We start from the raw sequence: 17,453 nt of genomic DNA on the forward strand, positions 1-17,453 counted from the left end.
ATATAACTGTCTCTAAATTTGCTCTCATATGTCCTGTTGGATATGATTTACAGGAGCAAATCACTTGAGTCTGAATGTTTTTAAAGCCTCCATCTGAGAGACAGTCTGGGTGTTGGAAGGGTGGGATATGAATTCTGCATTGCTGTGTTCCGATCTGAGTTACGAGTCGTGTCAGTGAGTTTCCGTGTTGTTCAGGCATGCTGAAACTCCAAGTCACCAGCGAAGGCAATAAGCCATTGTAATCACTGGAATAACAGCCATTTGGCTTGAACATGTAAACACTGACATAAAAACTTTTCCATTGGATGGAGAAGTTTATCAGCAAGATGAGACTTCTGCATTTCTTAGAGATGACAGTATTTTTTCTTCAGAAAATCTAGGACAGTAGAATTCTGCCTGTATTGACTGTAGTGAGAGGAAAAAGGAGTGTTGGAGGAATGTTTTGATTGTGCTGTGGGCAAAGAATAGCAAAAGCAGTTTAACTGTGGAATTTTGCCAGAAAATATTTCAGTTATCAGATTAATCTTTGCTCACTCACTGCAGCATAGAAGGAACAGTAAAGAGCTTGTCTTTCGTTACAGTTGTAAGGCTGTTCTGCTAAATATTTGTGAAGTTTGGCTCGTTAATTTTGAAGGCAGGGTGTGTCTGGGTTTTCTGTTGTTTCATCTTGAAGCTACATTGAAATTCCATGAAGTGAGTGAATAAGAATAACAACAGGAATACGTTATACCTGCAGCGTCTCTTAGCTTAATAACACACACATATTAGAAAAAAAAATTAATGAATGTTCATGCCTATTGCTCTATTGCAAGCCAGTTATCTCCTATTTGGGGTTCAAATGACCAAGCAGTAAATTGCAGGATGCAATACTTTAACTGTCTCAGGCTGAGCAGGAACTTCGTTGGCAAATGGGACTAAAAGTTTTAAAGTTGGCCTTTTATTGGCCAGAGTATCTGGAATAAAACTTTAGTTCTTAGCAGAGAAAGTAATAAAAATGTCTGATGTCTGGGAGGATGAGTTTTGAGTGGGAGAACAAGGATCTCTAGGCACCTGAGAAGGCTAATGGAAGAGTTGGAAAGTCAGGAGAGGTAAATAAGCTAAGGCAAGGAAAAAAATGCACTGAAGAAAATACGGAGATTATTTTGATTGGTTATGGGGTTTCACTTCTGTAGAAAATGAGCAGATTCCCTGTACCAGGACAGGCAGATCAAGAAAAAACTTATTGTTGGACCTGTCTTGACTCAGCTGAGACTCTGGAGAACATGGATCTTAAGTGCTGGAAACTAAACGGAGCAGCATGGTGATAGTTCAGCTTTATCAGTGCTGTTGCAATCCTTTATTGGAAGATAATATTCAATGAACCAATATTACTGGAAATTAGTGATTGTCCAGCAGAAGTCTTAAAATGAAATGCATTTCTAACTTTTCCACATTTCCCTGTTGTGAAAAGTGATTTCAGGGATACCTGAGTCTTCAAAAAAAAAAAAAATCCCAAAACAACAGCAAACTAAAATATAAAAATCCCACTCAAAACCAAACTATGCCAAAAACTTGCACTGAAGTTGAGATTTAATATATGGATAAATTTTACTCACTTATAATTTGTGATTTAAAGAACCAATATCATCACAACTAAATTGTGATGTTATGTGTTTAATGCTGTCAAGAAGAATGTTCCAGCAAAATTGTTTTGTTAAATTCTCAGGTACCTTGTTCTTCATGTTGGAATAGCAAATTCTTAACATTGGTTAATTGTTTGCTATCTTTGTGGAACACTTTCCTTGACTTCTTGAGGCCTTTTTGCCTTGCCTGTTAGGACATCTAGGATCTGCAATTCTGTAAAAAGTACATTGTAAGTATATACTTCATTGTGTAGTCTTGCATCATTATTATGTTATAATTACAGTTGTATCAGTTTGACTGCTTTATTAAAGAAAAATAATTACTTATTATGGGTTCTCACATTAAATTAATTAAGGAGTTGTAAGTAATTTTAAATATTGACTTGATGACAAATACTGTGAGAGGTGGCAGAATGACTCCTTGATTCTGTGAGAGAGCCATGATTAATGTGTGCTGGCACACTTTACTGAGAGAAAAATAGGAACATTCTCTGTAAGGGAATTTTCTGAAGTAGTGGTGTCCTTACTTGTTGTATTTTTTCCCTTTGGTACCAGTATTGTAAATCCCTTCTCCTTCAAATTAGTGGAGTTAAGTGGAGGAAAGTGGGCCAAGCAGTGTGCAATTCACTACTTGTAGCTCTTTCTAAACAGTGTAAACAGAATAAAATTCTTTTATTTGTTGGAAATCGGAAAACTTTTTGTGTTACAGTTATTATTCAAGCATTGAGACTAATCAGTGTAACTGATCTTACTCCTTCTGATGTTGAAGTAGTTGATAGCTTATACTATTTTTTAACAATTTTTTTCCTTTTCAGTGGAACTATGCTAATAATCTTGTCCAAAGTTCATCTGGTCTGAAATTCATATTTAGGGAGGTGCCTGTTTCTTTTTCATTTTATCTTCTTGACAAAATATTATGGCATCTTGACTGCAGTTCTGTGCTTCTGATGTCTAGGAAGCCCTATAGTCTGAAAAACTTGGAGGAGGAAATGGAATGGAAACTTTTATGATGTGTTTTTTTTTTTTTTTTTAAGGTGGCTAAGGAAGTAGGAGTAAACATATGGCAACTTCTGACCCTTTTTATTGCCATTTGAAACAACAGTTTTCCACAGCCTCTGAAGTAATTATTTTCTAGTTAGGTACTGCTAACTAGAATGCCTTTTAGAGCTGTGTATGCCTTTTAGAACTGTATTGCCAAAGAAAATGGAGTGTTACTTCAATACATTTATGAGTTTTTAAGATGCCTGGGATGGTTCTTTTCCCCCTCTTCCAAAATGGGATTCCTGTTGCTGTCTTGACAGATCTCTGTAATGTACTTTTATCTTTTCCCTGTTTTTGTGTAGATGGATAACCTGGTGTCATAAATTAGTTATAACAGTTCCCAAGTTCTATTATCTAATGTCTAAGAATGATTTCAGTAGAGGGACTGGAAAATTGAGTATATGATTTGGTGAATATTCTGCCTTAGTAGATCTCAAACAATGCATTCTTCAGAACTGACAAAGCGGCAGTCCTAAAATAAAAGTTCTGCTCTGCAAGTAGCATGTGGTGTGTGAATACCAGCGTGGCAGTCTTGATGGTATTTCAATCCAGCTTCTGTAGTGTGTACAAATGAATTATAGATTCTATTTAAAAAGGATAAAAGACTTTGCACCTTACTCTTAAAGGAGAAAATGGGCTGTGTTTGGTTTTGTTTGGTTGTTTGTTTTTAAATCGCTGAGTATTTGTGTCCTGTTTTCTCTTTCAGTGACTGAGGAGAGAGTTGCTGGAATGGAAGTGAGCTGGGTTTGTCCGTGGGAACTGTGAGTAAGGTATGTGTTTTGTTCTTTTTTCTGTCTTTAGTCTGCACCTTTTGTTCTTAGGTTTTGATATGAAAATTGCTTGTAGTCACTAAAAGTGAGGGATAGTATTGTTTAGAGATAAAATATTTTGAATTTGTATTAGTGTGACAGCTGTGCAGCAAGGACTTCATAGTGTCAAGAGTATAAACAGCACACGTGTGCACTTTTCTATGCTGCTGAACAATTAGTAAGACTTCTTTCAAAGAAAGAAGCAATTGAATTTGGTATCCTTTGGATTGGCAAAGAACAGCAGCAATTCTGATTCCCCCATCTCTACACCATGTTCTTTACTCACATTGTTTAGATTTCCATGTTATGGATTACTTGCTACTTCTTTTCAATAAGCTAGTTAGCTTAAACAAGGCAATAATATTGGTCTTAGCTTCTCTATGAATCACTGAAGAAAATTCCTACCTATTTTCAGTAGTGGGGAAGTCCAAGGGTGGAAAGTCAGCTGTTGTAAGGGGAAAAGGGAACAGAATATCTAGTAAATCAATTGCTGGACCTTCCACTTAATGAATGTCATGCTGGGTAGCTGCATTAGAAGATGCCAATAAATGCAAAGAAATTTGAATTCCACACCCAGTGTCCGTTGATGGGGAGGAGAGACAAAACCAATTCAGATTGGTTTAATTTTTGTAGACAGTTTCATACTGTCGTGACTAAAGAATGTCACTGGAGTCAGAAAACTTCTTGTAGACTCTGTTTCAGGCTTTGGTTTTACACTGTACTTCACGTGAGGTAACTGAAAGCTGTAATTTTTCAATGGGTCCTGCTCCCTGTTTTCTTTTTTCTTTATTTATTGGTTTAGGGGTTTTCTTCTTGTTTTTTTTTTGTTTGTTTTTAATGAGATCTGAGGAATCTATGGTTGCAGGGTTCAGATTGCTATCACAATGGGAAAACAAGCATGTTTCAAGGTGTAGCTTTCCATCAGAACAGCAGGCTGAATTGACTCGCTCTATGGCTGCAGAGTCACTGCTTGTAGGAGAGGAGGCGAGAATTTCAAATGGTGGTGTGGTGGTACAATATGGACATACAATCTCAGACACAGCCCGTGATCAGACTGAATTAGATAAATTATAAAACTATGTCCTCAGACACACAAAAGTAAGTTGCCAAAAAACCTTTCCAAAAAATCATTAAGATTCTAAAGTTTTGCAGTTTTGCCTGCTGCTTTGTGCTGCAATGAGTGCTTATGCCAGGAACTGAACTGACTGAAATTTAACTACTTTATCTTTGTTTTAATTCTTCCTTTTCTGTTAAAAATGTATAAATTTAAAAAGTTATTTTATTTAATCTAGATTTGTTCTCTGAGCTGTCTTTCCTGCCTTGCCTAAGTCACCACTTTATTATGCCCTGTGTCATTCAGTTCTAGACCCAAATTTCAATTCTTCTGTCTGAAAGTGTATTGTTTCTTCTGAGGCCTTACTTCCTATGCTTTTCTCGACCAATGACTTTCTCATCCCAGTCTGCTCTAAATCCATATTCAGCAGGAGTTCCTTCATACTTTTTCAGCTGTGAATTTCCAAGTCAAAGCTCAAATCTGGCTGCAGATCATCAGCATTCCCTTTTCTAGTTTGCTGTAGCCTCCCTGCTTCCGTTGTTTGTTGGCATCCACTGCCACATGCCTTTTTCTTCTGTCTGAATCCATTGCTTCCACTGCTTGCTCCTATGGGGTGAGGAGGAATGCCTTGCCTTCAACATGAAGGAAATTTTAAAAGATGCCTCAGACAGTGATTGCAAGGAAGCCAGCCAGTCAGAAGGTGGTGGAAAGCAGGCAATCCTGTTCTGTACACACTGCAGTTCATCATGCATTTCTTTGGCAGCAGTGCAGGCTCAAACAGCTTGCTCCCTTTCTCAGCTCCCTCTGTTTTGCTGGCATAGCTGTTTTTGTGGCCATGGTGAGCCACTCTGGGGAACACATCCTCCTGGAAAGAAGTGTTTTTCTCTAGATTATTTTTCATCTGGTCCAGTACATGTTGTCTCTGTAAGATTTATGCTGGGCTCACAATGAGGAAGGTATGAGAGTGGGAATGTGTAGCAGGCTGCCTAAGTTGGCACCGCTGCTAGATATTTGAGTGTGCTCTTTGACATTACAGTTTAGTTGATCTTTCAGTGTGCTACTCTTGCAAAGGCAGGTCAAACCTCTGCACAGCCTTGCACTCCTGCTTCTTCCTTTGCATCAGAGCTGGTGATTGTGCAGCCACAGGGCATGGCCAGCCAGCCGACTGATCTGGGAAAAAATGGCTTCTGATGTTTCACAGAGTGAATCGTCTGCTGGTTCGGCTGACCTGAGTCACCCCGTGGGTGCACAATCGTTAGATCAGACAAAAGGAAAGCAGAAGGAGCCAACAGCTTGATAGCAGTAGGCCGAATTCTTCTTTCAATTATGATGTTGAACTCTATTGTGACCAAGGCCTAAAATACATTAGTGTACCCACTGACACATGACACCTGAACATGACATTTTTTTACTCTTTTGTTCTTTGAACTTCAGCAAAGCCTGTTATTTCTCCACTAGCTATCATCTTTAGTCTCACAAACTAGATCATTCATTTAACACTCTGAGTGGTATGGGAGAATTAGGTGTCTATAAAGGACTTCACTAGTTTGAGGCTTAATGTCCTCTGAAATTAGAAGAATGTTGTCCTTATTCATGCTTTGAACTAAAGTAAGAACTTGAGAGTTCATTTTTTTTTTCCCAGCAAGGATTGTTTGTTCTAAATATAATTGCTAATCTCCAAATTAGCTTTGTTATTATCAGTTCTCTGTGTACCCAAAGTTCCATGGGCTTGAAAGCCACAAAGTTCCTCCAAATACATATTGAAGAATGAAAAATATTTCTTAAAAAATAGCTGGAATGTCAAACTAAATTTCTTAGCTATTTGTGGCTTTGAGAAATTAATGTTTATTGATGATTTTCCAAGACCTCTTAAAAACTTTCTATGACTTCTGGATGGAGTGAAGGAAATGTTAATATTTTATGAAGGAAATATTTAGGGCTTAAGAAATACCATAATTGATGAGTGGTTGTTAAAATCATGTGCAAGGCTGTGTTTGTCTACAACACAAATGATGCAGTTGATTGCTTTGCACTAGATGTGCATCTTTTCTCCTTCGAGTCCTCACATCTCTGTACAGCTGCTCATGCCTTTTGTCTGATAACATTTCTTGCTGGCCCAAGCATATTTTGACTCTTGTACTGCTAGATTTGCTGGAGGTGGTGGCAGAGAGAGATGGTGAAGATTGAAAGATATCCTCTGTTACTGCAGTGTTATCGGCACAGCACACATACGGATTTGAGTTCTTTAGCTCAGATAAAGTTGTACTCATCTGTGTTTTACCAGTGTCTTCATTCCCATGTGTTGCAGTCTTTGCCTTTATAATACAGGCTTTGCAGTGTAGTGGCTTGTGATCATGGACAGTTTACACCTCCGAATCACTGCTTCTAATCCAGAATGAATTTGGTTACTTTTTGACTGCTTTTGCCCCTCTGCCCATCCCTGCTTCCAATTACTGTGCAAGTGAAGGAAGCTGATGACAGATTCATTTTGCAGAAGTCAAATGCATGTGGAATGTGTGTGTTAAAACAAAACTTCATAATCTAAGGTGGCCTCTTTTTAGTGGTCTGCATAGTTTAGTTTCTTAACTTAAGATAGTTCCTGAAGAAGTCCTCAAGACTGTTTCTCTTCCAGGATACAGTCTTTGTCATGTTTGCCTTGCTGCTGGCTCTGTTGTATACTCTTTATGGGTAGTGTCATCATGCTGCCTCTCAATTAACTGGAGAAACAATTCTGCCAACATTAAGCTAATGTGTGCCTAAGTTAAGCTGACTGACAGGAAATGAAATAACACCTTTGTAGGTCTTCCTGTTTGTGACTTTGATATCTAAAGATATCTCTTGTTCTGATTGTTATAACTTCTCAAGCTAATGTAGTGCCTCTGCTTCCAGCTGCTGTAAACTTCACTTCTCCTGGGTTATTCTTTTAGTTTGTGATGACCTGGGGGATATAGTTGCTTTTGGGCATGTCATGGCATTCTCTTCCAGTCTTCTCACTCATTTCAAAGATTTGTCCACTTAAAGCTGCTTTGCCCCAAGATTGCCTCCTGGCTGGCTGATCTCAGCTGGCATGATAATTTAACAGAAGGCTGCTCATAAGTTTAAAATAAAAAAATGCCGTGTCTACTGAAAATAGCCCAGCTGCACACACATGCTGTTGCTGTTAGGTGCTGGAGGTTGCTTAGCAATTCTTAAATCAGTAGGAAATTGCTATTGCCCTGGCAACTTGTTCCTATAATGCAAACAAGGGAAAGCTGTTTAGAGGTGTCCTTTCTTGATTTAGGAATTGCATGTGTTTTGTGTTCTTCTCTGATTTTTACTCACTTATTTTAAAATTTCTTGTGTGTTTTAATTTTAAGTTAAAATTCCTCTATATTTTACTCTGGTTATTGAGTTTTCATGTATGGGAAGGGTGATAGTCCTTGGTTCATTGAAATACTGACTGACAAGATCTTAATTATACCATGAGTATGTGAATATTCCCAAAATCATGCATGCTCTCACGAGCCAGGAGTTTTTAAGTTATGTTGCTATAAAACACAAAACCACTGTTGCAACAATACAAGCATGAACCATGACACCTGGGAGAAGACAGATCTGCTCTAGAGAAACAGTGGACATTGCTTGTAAATAATAACTGATCTTTATCCATTTCTAACTTCTGAAGGCATTTAAACACTTCAATTCCAGATAGACAAACAAGACAGAGTCAGTTTTGCACAAGGTATAAGATTAAGAACCACAGCCACGAAGAATTTTCTAAAAAATATTGCCTTTATCAAACCTGCAAACTACAAAGACTATACTGCTCTGAAGTTTGTTTTACATGGTAGCTATTTAAGTGCATCCTCTTGCCATTGCAACACCATATCACAGTAAACACACAGGAAACCTGATTATCTTAGTCATTGGTAAAAACAGTATTCTGCTTTACATTTACCATATGACAGAATTACTTAGAGAACTTTGTGTTAAAGCTGCTTGTCCAGGATCACTGAAGGATAGCTCAAAGCCCATGAGGTGAGAGGGAAACAAAATAGACACAGACAGAATGAAAACCTCTCTGACCAACAGTAAACTAGTGAAAGGTAAACTGGGAGTGGGAGAAGGGATTAGGATTAGGATTCATTTTAGCTGCAGTAATCATCCCATCATAAGGGTAGACAAGCACCAGTGTTGGCACAGGGAAGCAACAAAGGCATGCATCCAAGACCTCCCCTTTTGGCAAGAGCCAGCTTAGACCAAGTTAGCTGTATCATACAACCACATCCTCTGGTTAGACACTAAACTGGCACTGCCATCAAAAGGAGCAGTCCAGGCTGCTTGTTCCTCACCTCCTGTCAGCCAGCACAGGCTGAACCAGATCAAGGAGCTGTGTTCAATCTGACCTGGTCTCACACACACACACACACACACACACACAACTAGTTGTAATCTGCATCTGTTGCTGATCTGGCTTGCCAGTCAGCCACACAAAAACTTGGTTATCCTAAGGGAGAATAAGGCACAAGGAAGTAAAAAAGAAATGAGGATGGCTACTTTTGGTAGCAGTCATCTTAAACCATTATTAAATTTTTTGATCTATCCAACATTTATGTTGGATATGGACACATGCACTATGGTGACACAGCTATGTGTGTAGTTGGCAGTGGACTGGGGAACTGATTTTATTGAATACCCAGGAAAAAAAAGAAAGTCTGGTTCTCAGCTAAATAGATTCCCCAGTCAAAGAAGGGGCAGTGTAGGGACAGAAGTGAGTAGCTGGACAGTGGAGAACTTAAAGGTTGCTTAAGCTGATGTTGCTGCTGTAGAACATCTGTGGTATCACAGCCACTCTTGTCCCAGAAGCAGCTGGCCTAAAAGTAGAAAAATGCCATGATAGGAAGTTTTTGCCTCGTAAGGCAACAGATACGAATCCTTGAGAGTACTTACTCTGAAACCCTTATACAGGATAAGAAATACTAGCTCTCAATACTGTCCATCAGCTTCTGGATGACTCAAAGATCATGGCATGGCACATTTCTTTATGGGAAAATTTCTAGTCTGGTTGGAAATGACAGGAAAACAAACATTGTAAAATTTTAATTAGGTTCTAGATATTGATGTGTGTAGCTATCCGATTGATCATTCTACAATGACAGTTATAGAGTGGTATAACTGTCTGGGAAGTCTAGAAACAGACTTATGTTGGTTTGCAGAAAAGGATTCCATGTCTTTCACAGGACTTCCAAATACTGTAGCATGAATGTTTATAAATCCTCAAAGCATCTTTCAAATCCCTCTCTGCCTTCATCAGACTTGTAATTGAACATATTTAAATCAAACTCATCCAATTATAGCTTTTATTGTAGTCTTGAGGACTGGATGCCTTTTTTCTTTTTTTAATTGTGGGGATGTGTTCCATACCAAAACTTGGCACTGATCTGAAAAAGAGTTCTCTTGGAAGAGGCTGGATGTTTGGATGTACTGATGGTATCGGCTGGTTCTGTCCTTGTGAAGCGCTGGCACAAGTGCTGGTGATACTGCACAGGGAACTGCACCAGGGACCCGACTTAGCTGGAGTGTGAACCAGAAGACTGGCTTTTACCAGTTTTACCCGGCTTATTGTGTGTCATTGCAGAGTCTTGTGCTGGCCTGAAGCAGGAGGTGATGTGGAGGAAGGAGAAGACAGGCTTACCAAATGCATTTTAATTGTTCATAATGGTTCATCCCAGTTTTGTTTCCTTTGAGCTGCAGCTCTACTTGGACTAACAGAATTGTAGTCCAGACTAACTGATTTTTTTTTTAATTTGGTGGTGGTGTTCCACTGTACCATCCTGGTTCAACTGTGCCTTGTATAGAGGAATTGATCCAAATGAAAAATTCCATTTCAGCTGAATCAGCTTTCTTGATACAGTTCACAGTATGGCTCTGCAAGCAGCACTTCCATCACAATTCAGGACATAGTGGCAGAGCAAGAATGAGTGTCAAGCCAAGGTTTGCTTAAGCTGTGTTCCTCTGATGTGGGACAAACATTGACTGACATGCCAACTAGGATTAAGATACTTTCCATCTGTGTCTTTCTCTGCATGAGTTAGGAAATATGCAGGTCCAGGTGCAATTCTAGATAGTCCAGCTGCTATGATGAAGTTTCATTGGACAATTTAATAGAGAAACTCTGGTTTATAATCTCAATACCAATTAACACCCTTTGGTGTGGTGTTGCTCAAGGTCACATAGCAAAAGGGTGTCTGAGCATGGGTCTCTTGCTCCTTGTTGTGCTGTAGCTGGCTCTGCTGCGCTGCTTTTACTGTGGCTTGGTACCGTGCTTTTCCATAAATGATGCAATTTCAGTAGTTTGGCTAATGTCAATATGCTGATTAGGGAAATAGATTCTATTTTACAACACTGTTGTTAAAGTGGTGTTTGAAATATGATTTTCCTAGTTCATTGTGCACGTTATAAATTCCTCCTCAGAAGAAAATCCAGTATGTTCGAAGTTCCTAAGGACATTTGCTGTTTACCTAATTGCAGCAGATCTTGCATATTTCAGACATGTTTTTCTTCCCTTTTGAGAAGAGGAAGAAAATCTTTCTTTTCCAGGGTAGATCGAGGAGGGAAGGTTGAGAATTCTGCCGTTCCCTATTCTTGTGGGGTGAGTGTTAGATATGTCTGTCACCTGTTTGTGATTTCAGGCCTGGCTGCACTTGTGCTTCCGCATGATGTGACCACCATGTGGAACTAGGCAAGGTGTAATGTCTCTGGTACATCTCCTTCCATAAAGCAGATTGGCTTTGGCTCCTCTAACATGGTGACAGCAGCCCTTACCAGCCAGCCTCCTAACTGGGCAATTACTCTGCCATTTAGCCCCTTTCCACAAGTCTCCTATCCTACAGGGACAGGGCCTGAGGCCAACTGTTATTGGTTGTGTTTTAACTCTTTCCAGCCTTTGCAAAGGTTGTTGTGGTGTACCAAACTCTGTTCTTCTAAGTCTGTGGTTTAAGGGTGTGTGTTTTCAGGTTTTCTCTATTCATTATTAAGAGAAGGATATGATACCAATTTTTTCTCTTTTCAGATTACCGTTACAATCTTTCAAATAGATATGATTTCATGTTTGCTTTGGACAGGAAAAATATCAAGGAAGGAGTAGGCACTTTCTAGCCAGATGTTAACTGAAGTAAAAGCAAATACTTCATATGGCAGTAAGGTTTGGCTCAGTCTCATTTGTTTTGTTTTAACAAGTACCAGCTTCAGTTGGTGGTTTTTGTTGTTTTCTATTTTTTCCTCCACCCTTCTTTTCTTTGCTTCTCTTCAGATCATGACATAGGGTCCTGGGAATGAATGTATGACAACATGGATGAAATAACACGTCTTTATTACCAGTGAATTTGTATTGTTGTCTTAAATATACACTGACAAAATTTTTTAAACAAATTTTTGTACCACTTAAAACTTCGTTCTGGATATTACAGAACAAATGGTGCTTATCAACTGAAGTGTGCAAGTGAGGAAAGTGACTATTTGAGCTCTTTTGTCAGCTATTGATGTGTTGATGTTGTCACACTCATCCAGGTTAATTATGAGTGTTAAGTCGGGAATACTTAATAAAATCTATTGCTAAAATCCTTGTTTCCAGTTTATGCTTTTTGATTGGTTTCTGGAGGATTTCCCTGATGGTTTTGACTTTGCTTTACTTGCATCTTTTTGCGTTGAAAGTTAGCATCTGCAAAAGTACCTTTACTTGCTGAATTACCGAGTCTTCCAAGTTGAAACAGCAGTATGCTAAGACGCAGGAGCCTTCCGTCCTCATTAATCAAAACCAAGTATGATTGCCCTTGTATAATGTCCGTTATTGTTTAAATGTTGACACAGTAACCATTTCACTGGAGACTTACAGCTGGTTTGTTTCTGTTTAAATTGCTGAACAGAAAAGAATTTTAATTTGATCACAGAAGTGGCTTTTGAATACTTATTTAAAGAATTATGGAAATATAATTAAATGTTTTAAAATTACTTATTTTGTTAAAGCCCTTTGTATGTTGTACATTTTGGTTACTGTAGCTGAGGTTTAAGACAGAAAAGTTTTTTTGTTTATGTGGAATATTTTTCTTTTATTCACTTTCACTGATTGTGAATGGAGAGGACAGAATGGAACAAGAGAATTATTTTTTGAAATGCAGTTGATTTTTATCTGAAAATCCTCATTTGTTGTACTCAGCTGTCCTTCCAGGTTTATTATGAAGGATTACTTTACCTGACTGGATTTCAAATAGACTGTTGTTAAAACACTATTGTTGATAAAAGGGACAGTATTCAAGAGTTCAGCAAGGCTCCAAATAGACTGACTTCACTGGAGTGAATCAATCTGTTCTTCTCAAGACTGGGTTCCTAAAATACAAAAAATTGAGAATGTTCTCATACTTTCTAAGAAAATTATAATAATCTGTAGTTTCATCAGTGGTTTCTGTGGTGATGCTGTTGGAGGTTTTTTCAAGTTTTTGAACTGCTGAGTTGAGCAAGTTTCATTGGATTTCAACTGATGATGGTCACACAAACTCAACTTGTTTCTCTATAGCATGGAGGACACCATGATGAACTGGACATATGGCTAAGGCTCTGATGTGAGACTGATGGCCTATTTTTTGCCGTTTTGTCTTGCAGGTTGCCATCACGAAAGCCAAAGTGGATTTCTCCGGGGTGGTGTGCCTGCCCCCTTCCGTCATTGCTGGAAATGGGCTGGACGGAGGAGGGGCTGGCGAAAATGACGACGAGCCGGTGCTGGTGTCCCTTTCGGCGGCCCCCAGCCCGCAGAGCGAAGCGGTTGCCAATGAGCTGCAGGAGCTCTCCCTGCAGCCCGAGCTGACCCTCAGCCTCCATCATGGCCGGAACCCCAACCTCCCTCCACTCAGTGAAAGGAAGAATGGTAAGTGGTACAGTGTGCTCATGTCTCATCTAGTGTTCTCCCCAGGTGATGGTATCACAGTAGATGTTCTGACAACAGGTCTGCTTTTTATTGCTTTTTACTGTGGTTTTTTTTTTGTAGGAAAAGCTAATGATCTGGAGTTCAAAATACAAAATGTATTTACACTGTTCAGTTGGAAGGATTGATGTTAGTGGCTTTGGAAGTTCCACAGAGCTTCAGTGATAAATGCTTTATATTATTATTTTAGGTGAAAACCAGAAAAAGCTTCCCTGTACTTTGTGGTGATTGGGTTGTGCAAAACTGAGACAGTCAGTCAAAGGAAGTCTTAGCTCACCTTCAGACTGTAGCCATCTGTAGATTTTTCTTTGTCACCTTGGTCTGCACTTGTCAAGGATGAGTAACTTCCTCACTGCAAATGTCTGAAAGATTCTTTCAGACTTCCTGGGAGGAGAAGCAAGACCTAGAGTTAAAAATTAAGTGTCCCAGTAGGCCTTCTGATCCTAGAGTGAGAATGGCTGATGCATGTCTATCAACTTGCAGGTATCTTATGGGCAACTATATAGTGGGTTACAATATAGTGGCAAAATACAAGGCTACTCAGTGGCCAGAATTCTTGGCCATTAACTGTCTGAAGCTCAGGATCACCAGGCTGCTATGAAAGCCTTTGCATGTTCAGCCTCATCCTGTGAGAGAGTGATGAAACCATTTGATAAGCGGTGGCTTCTGTTTGTGAATTCCTTTTGGTGATTTCCCTTCACTCCATCTTCTGGGGTATATTTTGGTAACTCTTGGTGATATGAGGGCCTTGCTGCAGTCTGAATGCGTGCTATCACCTGCAGAGTACTGTGGATTTGAGCATGGTTGAGTCCTGTGTGCCTTAGTGTTGGACATGATGGAGTTGCATGACACAGCATATGAGAAATGGTGGGGAGCTTCAGAGTGGCTTTATAACCAAAACATAATGCCTCTGGTTAAGTGATTTAGAATACGTGTACTGAAGGACAGTAATTTGGATTGAAGGGGTACCTCACTTAGCATGGCTGGATCTTTATATCTAGAAAATGACCATGACTTTTTCTGAATGGTATATCAATATTTTGCAATTTGGAAGAATTTATTAACTTAAACCCAAAGTGCTGGGTTTTTAGGAGGTTAAAAAGAGTTTCTTCATTCATATATGTTATACCATCATTATGTGATCACAGTTATATTTACAAAAAAATGGAGAAGATAGAAATGACAGTAACAGAAGAAAAAAATTTTTGTCCTTAATGTTTGCAGTCTTCTAAGATAAAATACAATAGATGGAGATGAAGGTGGTGATGGTAAATGGAAGAAAATTGGAATGTCAAGGTAGACTGTGATCTTAGCATATCTCAACTAGTGGTAGACTTGGGCATTTTATGTTTATGAAAGCAAGGAGAGATTTCAAATGGTATTTAATTGAGATAGCAGTGAAACTGATAGAGAGCTGGAACATGGGAGAAGCATATGAGCCTTTGTTTCCAGCACCTGACAGCTGGTAACATAAAGGTGACATTATGATTTGTCTGGAAGCAGGGTTCGTCTCTTAGCCAATAAAGCATGATCAAGGATCCTGAAGTGGGAGGAAGCAGTTTATTTTTGATGCCACTGGGAAAAGGATACTAGTGCTGGGAACAGATAAGAGTACCTTTCAGAAAAATGAAACTTGTGGCAGCACTTTGAATGGTATTGTTATAGTCAGAGGAAGGATATTCTGGCACAGGAACGAAGGTCTTTACAGGATTCAGTCGTTTGGATAAGTTTAAAAAATGGTATTTCAGGAATATTTAACAGAAATAGGTGGTTTTCCTCTATCCAAATAATGTTATTTTTATGGACTCAGCTTTGAAGCAGTATCATTGTGGGCTGCAAATCTGCTTGACTGGAACAGGTAAAATAGAGTTGTACTTTTAAAGTATTTGAAAAAGAACATCAGTGCCCATATCTTTTGCCAAAGAAAATTAGGATATTCCCGGAAATGACTCATTATTTGGGCCTCATCAGGGCTTAGCACAATAGTGGGAATTTTACTGCTGGAGGGGCAGTTTTTCAGGCGAGGCATAAAGTCCAAAGTCCCTGAGCTAGATTATCTGAATATTCCTTATCTTTGAAGGTACACAGGAGGTACACAATGCTCTCTTGTCCTAGGCTGCAGTATTTTGTTATGTGTTGTGTGTACATTCATTAAAGTGTTATGGGAATGAAAAGTGCTGTTGAAATACGGTTATTTGCAAACTGTCAGAGCATAAAAGAACACTTGGTTTAGTGGGCTGCTAAGAAATTTAGTGAGCTGTTAAGAAATTTAGCTGATGCATTTTGAGTTAATAAATGTCTTCCTTCAAATGGGAACTTCTCAGTTATCTTGGGGTGGAGATTGCACAGCTGTTGAAAGCTGTTGAGCTTGTTAAAACTCCTTTCTTAAATATGGCGGATCTTTGTTGTATCCTCGGTTTCAAACATGTTAAAAAAGTTCAGAGATGATCTGCCAGTTGAGATGGCAATCTGCTTAAACATTTGAGCAATCCAAAGTGGTTGTAGAACATATCTTGTGCAGTGAAACTGCTTCTGTGAGTACTTGCCAAGTTCAAGGTATGAGGAAGATTCAAGCTGAGTGGCAGCGGGAGGGGAGGAGATGGTAAGTAAGAGACTTGCTGGAAGCTGCCTATCTGTGTCAAAGGGTCTCCTGTTTGCAGTTCTAGACAGGCACTGCTGACTCACAGCTGAACTAACTACTTATGCTGAGAGTTTCTAACAGATTAACTCTTTCTGTAGCTTTTGCTAAACAGATTTGGCTTATCTGTGGGTATCTGTAGAAAAGTTATTACATGGGTTTGTACCATGTTTGTTGCAACAGACTGTGGTTCTGGAACATAAACTATTAGCTGAGTTAAAATAGAAGTTTCTTTGGCTTGTGAAGCATCATGGAATTGTGTATCCCATGGGAAAACTGGGAGGGCAGTCCTGTATATGCATGCTGCCATATGCCCTAGGACAGCAGATTCCTTTAATTTTTTTTTCCTTCTCTTAGAACTGAAGAGCAGTTTCTGGGGGTTTTGGTTGGCTAGTTTTGGTTTGTTTCAGATCCAGACTTCTCTTCATATTCTCCCTTACCCCAGCTACATGTTCTCCTGGAAGGGTAGGTACACCTGGACACATGGGTGTAAAGACCATGAGCAGCTTGACTGAACAGCTGCTATTAAGTTACACAATTAAAGTGCAATAAAAGATATTAAGGATATAGAATTCCAGTATGAAACATTTGAACAGATAGCTAGGAAACAATTTTTTGTCACTTCAGTGGAGGGAAACCTTATGTGGTAAGGTGTTAGTAAACTATTTTGACACAATACTAGGTTCTGTTCAGATGTCAAGCTTAATGGGACATTTAAGGTGTAGTTATTTAATTTGTGCTTCAGAGTGAGTTTTCTACCTCAGATTTACATTCCTTCTACTTTTCTACCCATGTTCATCAAGGTCTCAACTTTCTTTAACTGTAAGAGATTACCTGTGACTGACTCATTTGTTGCCACACAAGCCAGAAAAAGGCCATTATGGAGTCATCTGAAGCTCTTCAGTGTATCTTGATTTTTCTCAGTCACCTGTACTAAGATGCCAAGATAACTTATCCCAGCCTTTAGGGCAGGGTTAGAGCAGGTCCCTGATGAATGCATTTACGAAAAAGGAAAAAAAAGAGAGAAAACCCACCAGGTGATAAATATACATATCTTAGGTAGCTTGATAATTTCTTAAAAAAAAAAAAAAAAGTCCTCTTCTCCTTAACTTCCATTTGAAATTACGATAGTTGCTCTACTAACTTATTGATCCTCTCTCTTGACCTGTTTTCTTCAGAAGAGTTATTCATGTTATTCAATGTTTCTAACACAAAAACATTGTGTTAGAATCCTCTGACACTCCTGGTTTCTTCTCACTGTGGGGTTGTTTAAGATGTTAAGATTCTTTCCAGTGAACTGTTGCGTTTTGTGATTACTGGTTTGGAGGGAGCT

General features: G+C 39.0%; 1 protein-coding gene across 1 annotated transcript in view; it reads left to right on the top strand.

Annotated features, from left to right (window-relative positions):
- Window positions 1-17,453, top strand: part of MRTFA (myocardin related transcription factor A) — a 93,696-nt gene that overhangs the window by 2,854 nt on the left and 73,389 nt on the right. The window contains exons 2-3 of the mRNA XM_053942492.1: window positions 3,378-3,433; window positions 13,164-13,425. Coding sequence (XP_053798467.1) covers window positions 3,378-3,433; window positions 13,164-13,425 — 318 coding nt within the window. The remainder of the gene's footprint in view (window positions 1-3,377; window positions 3,434-13,163; window positions 13,426-17,453) is intronic.

This window comes from Vidua chalybeata, chromosome 5 (genome assembly GCF_026979565.1).
Source record: "Vidua chalybeata isolate OUT-0048 chromosome 5, bVidCha1 merged haplotype, whole genome shotgun sequence".
NCBI lineage: Eukaryota > Metazoa > Chordata > Aves > Passeriformes > Viduidae > Vidua > Vidua chalybeata.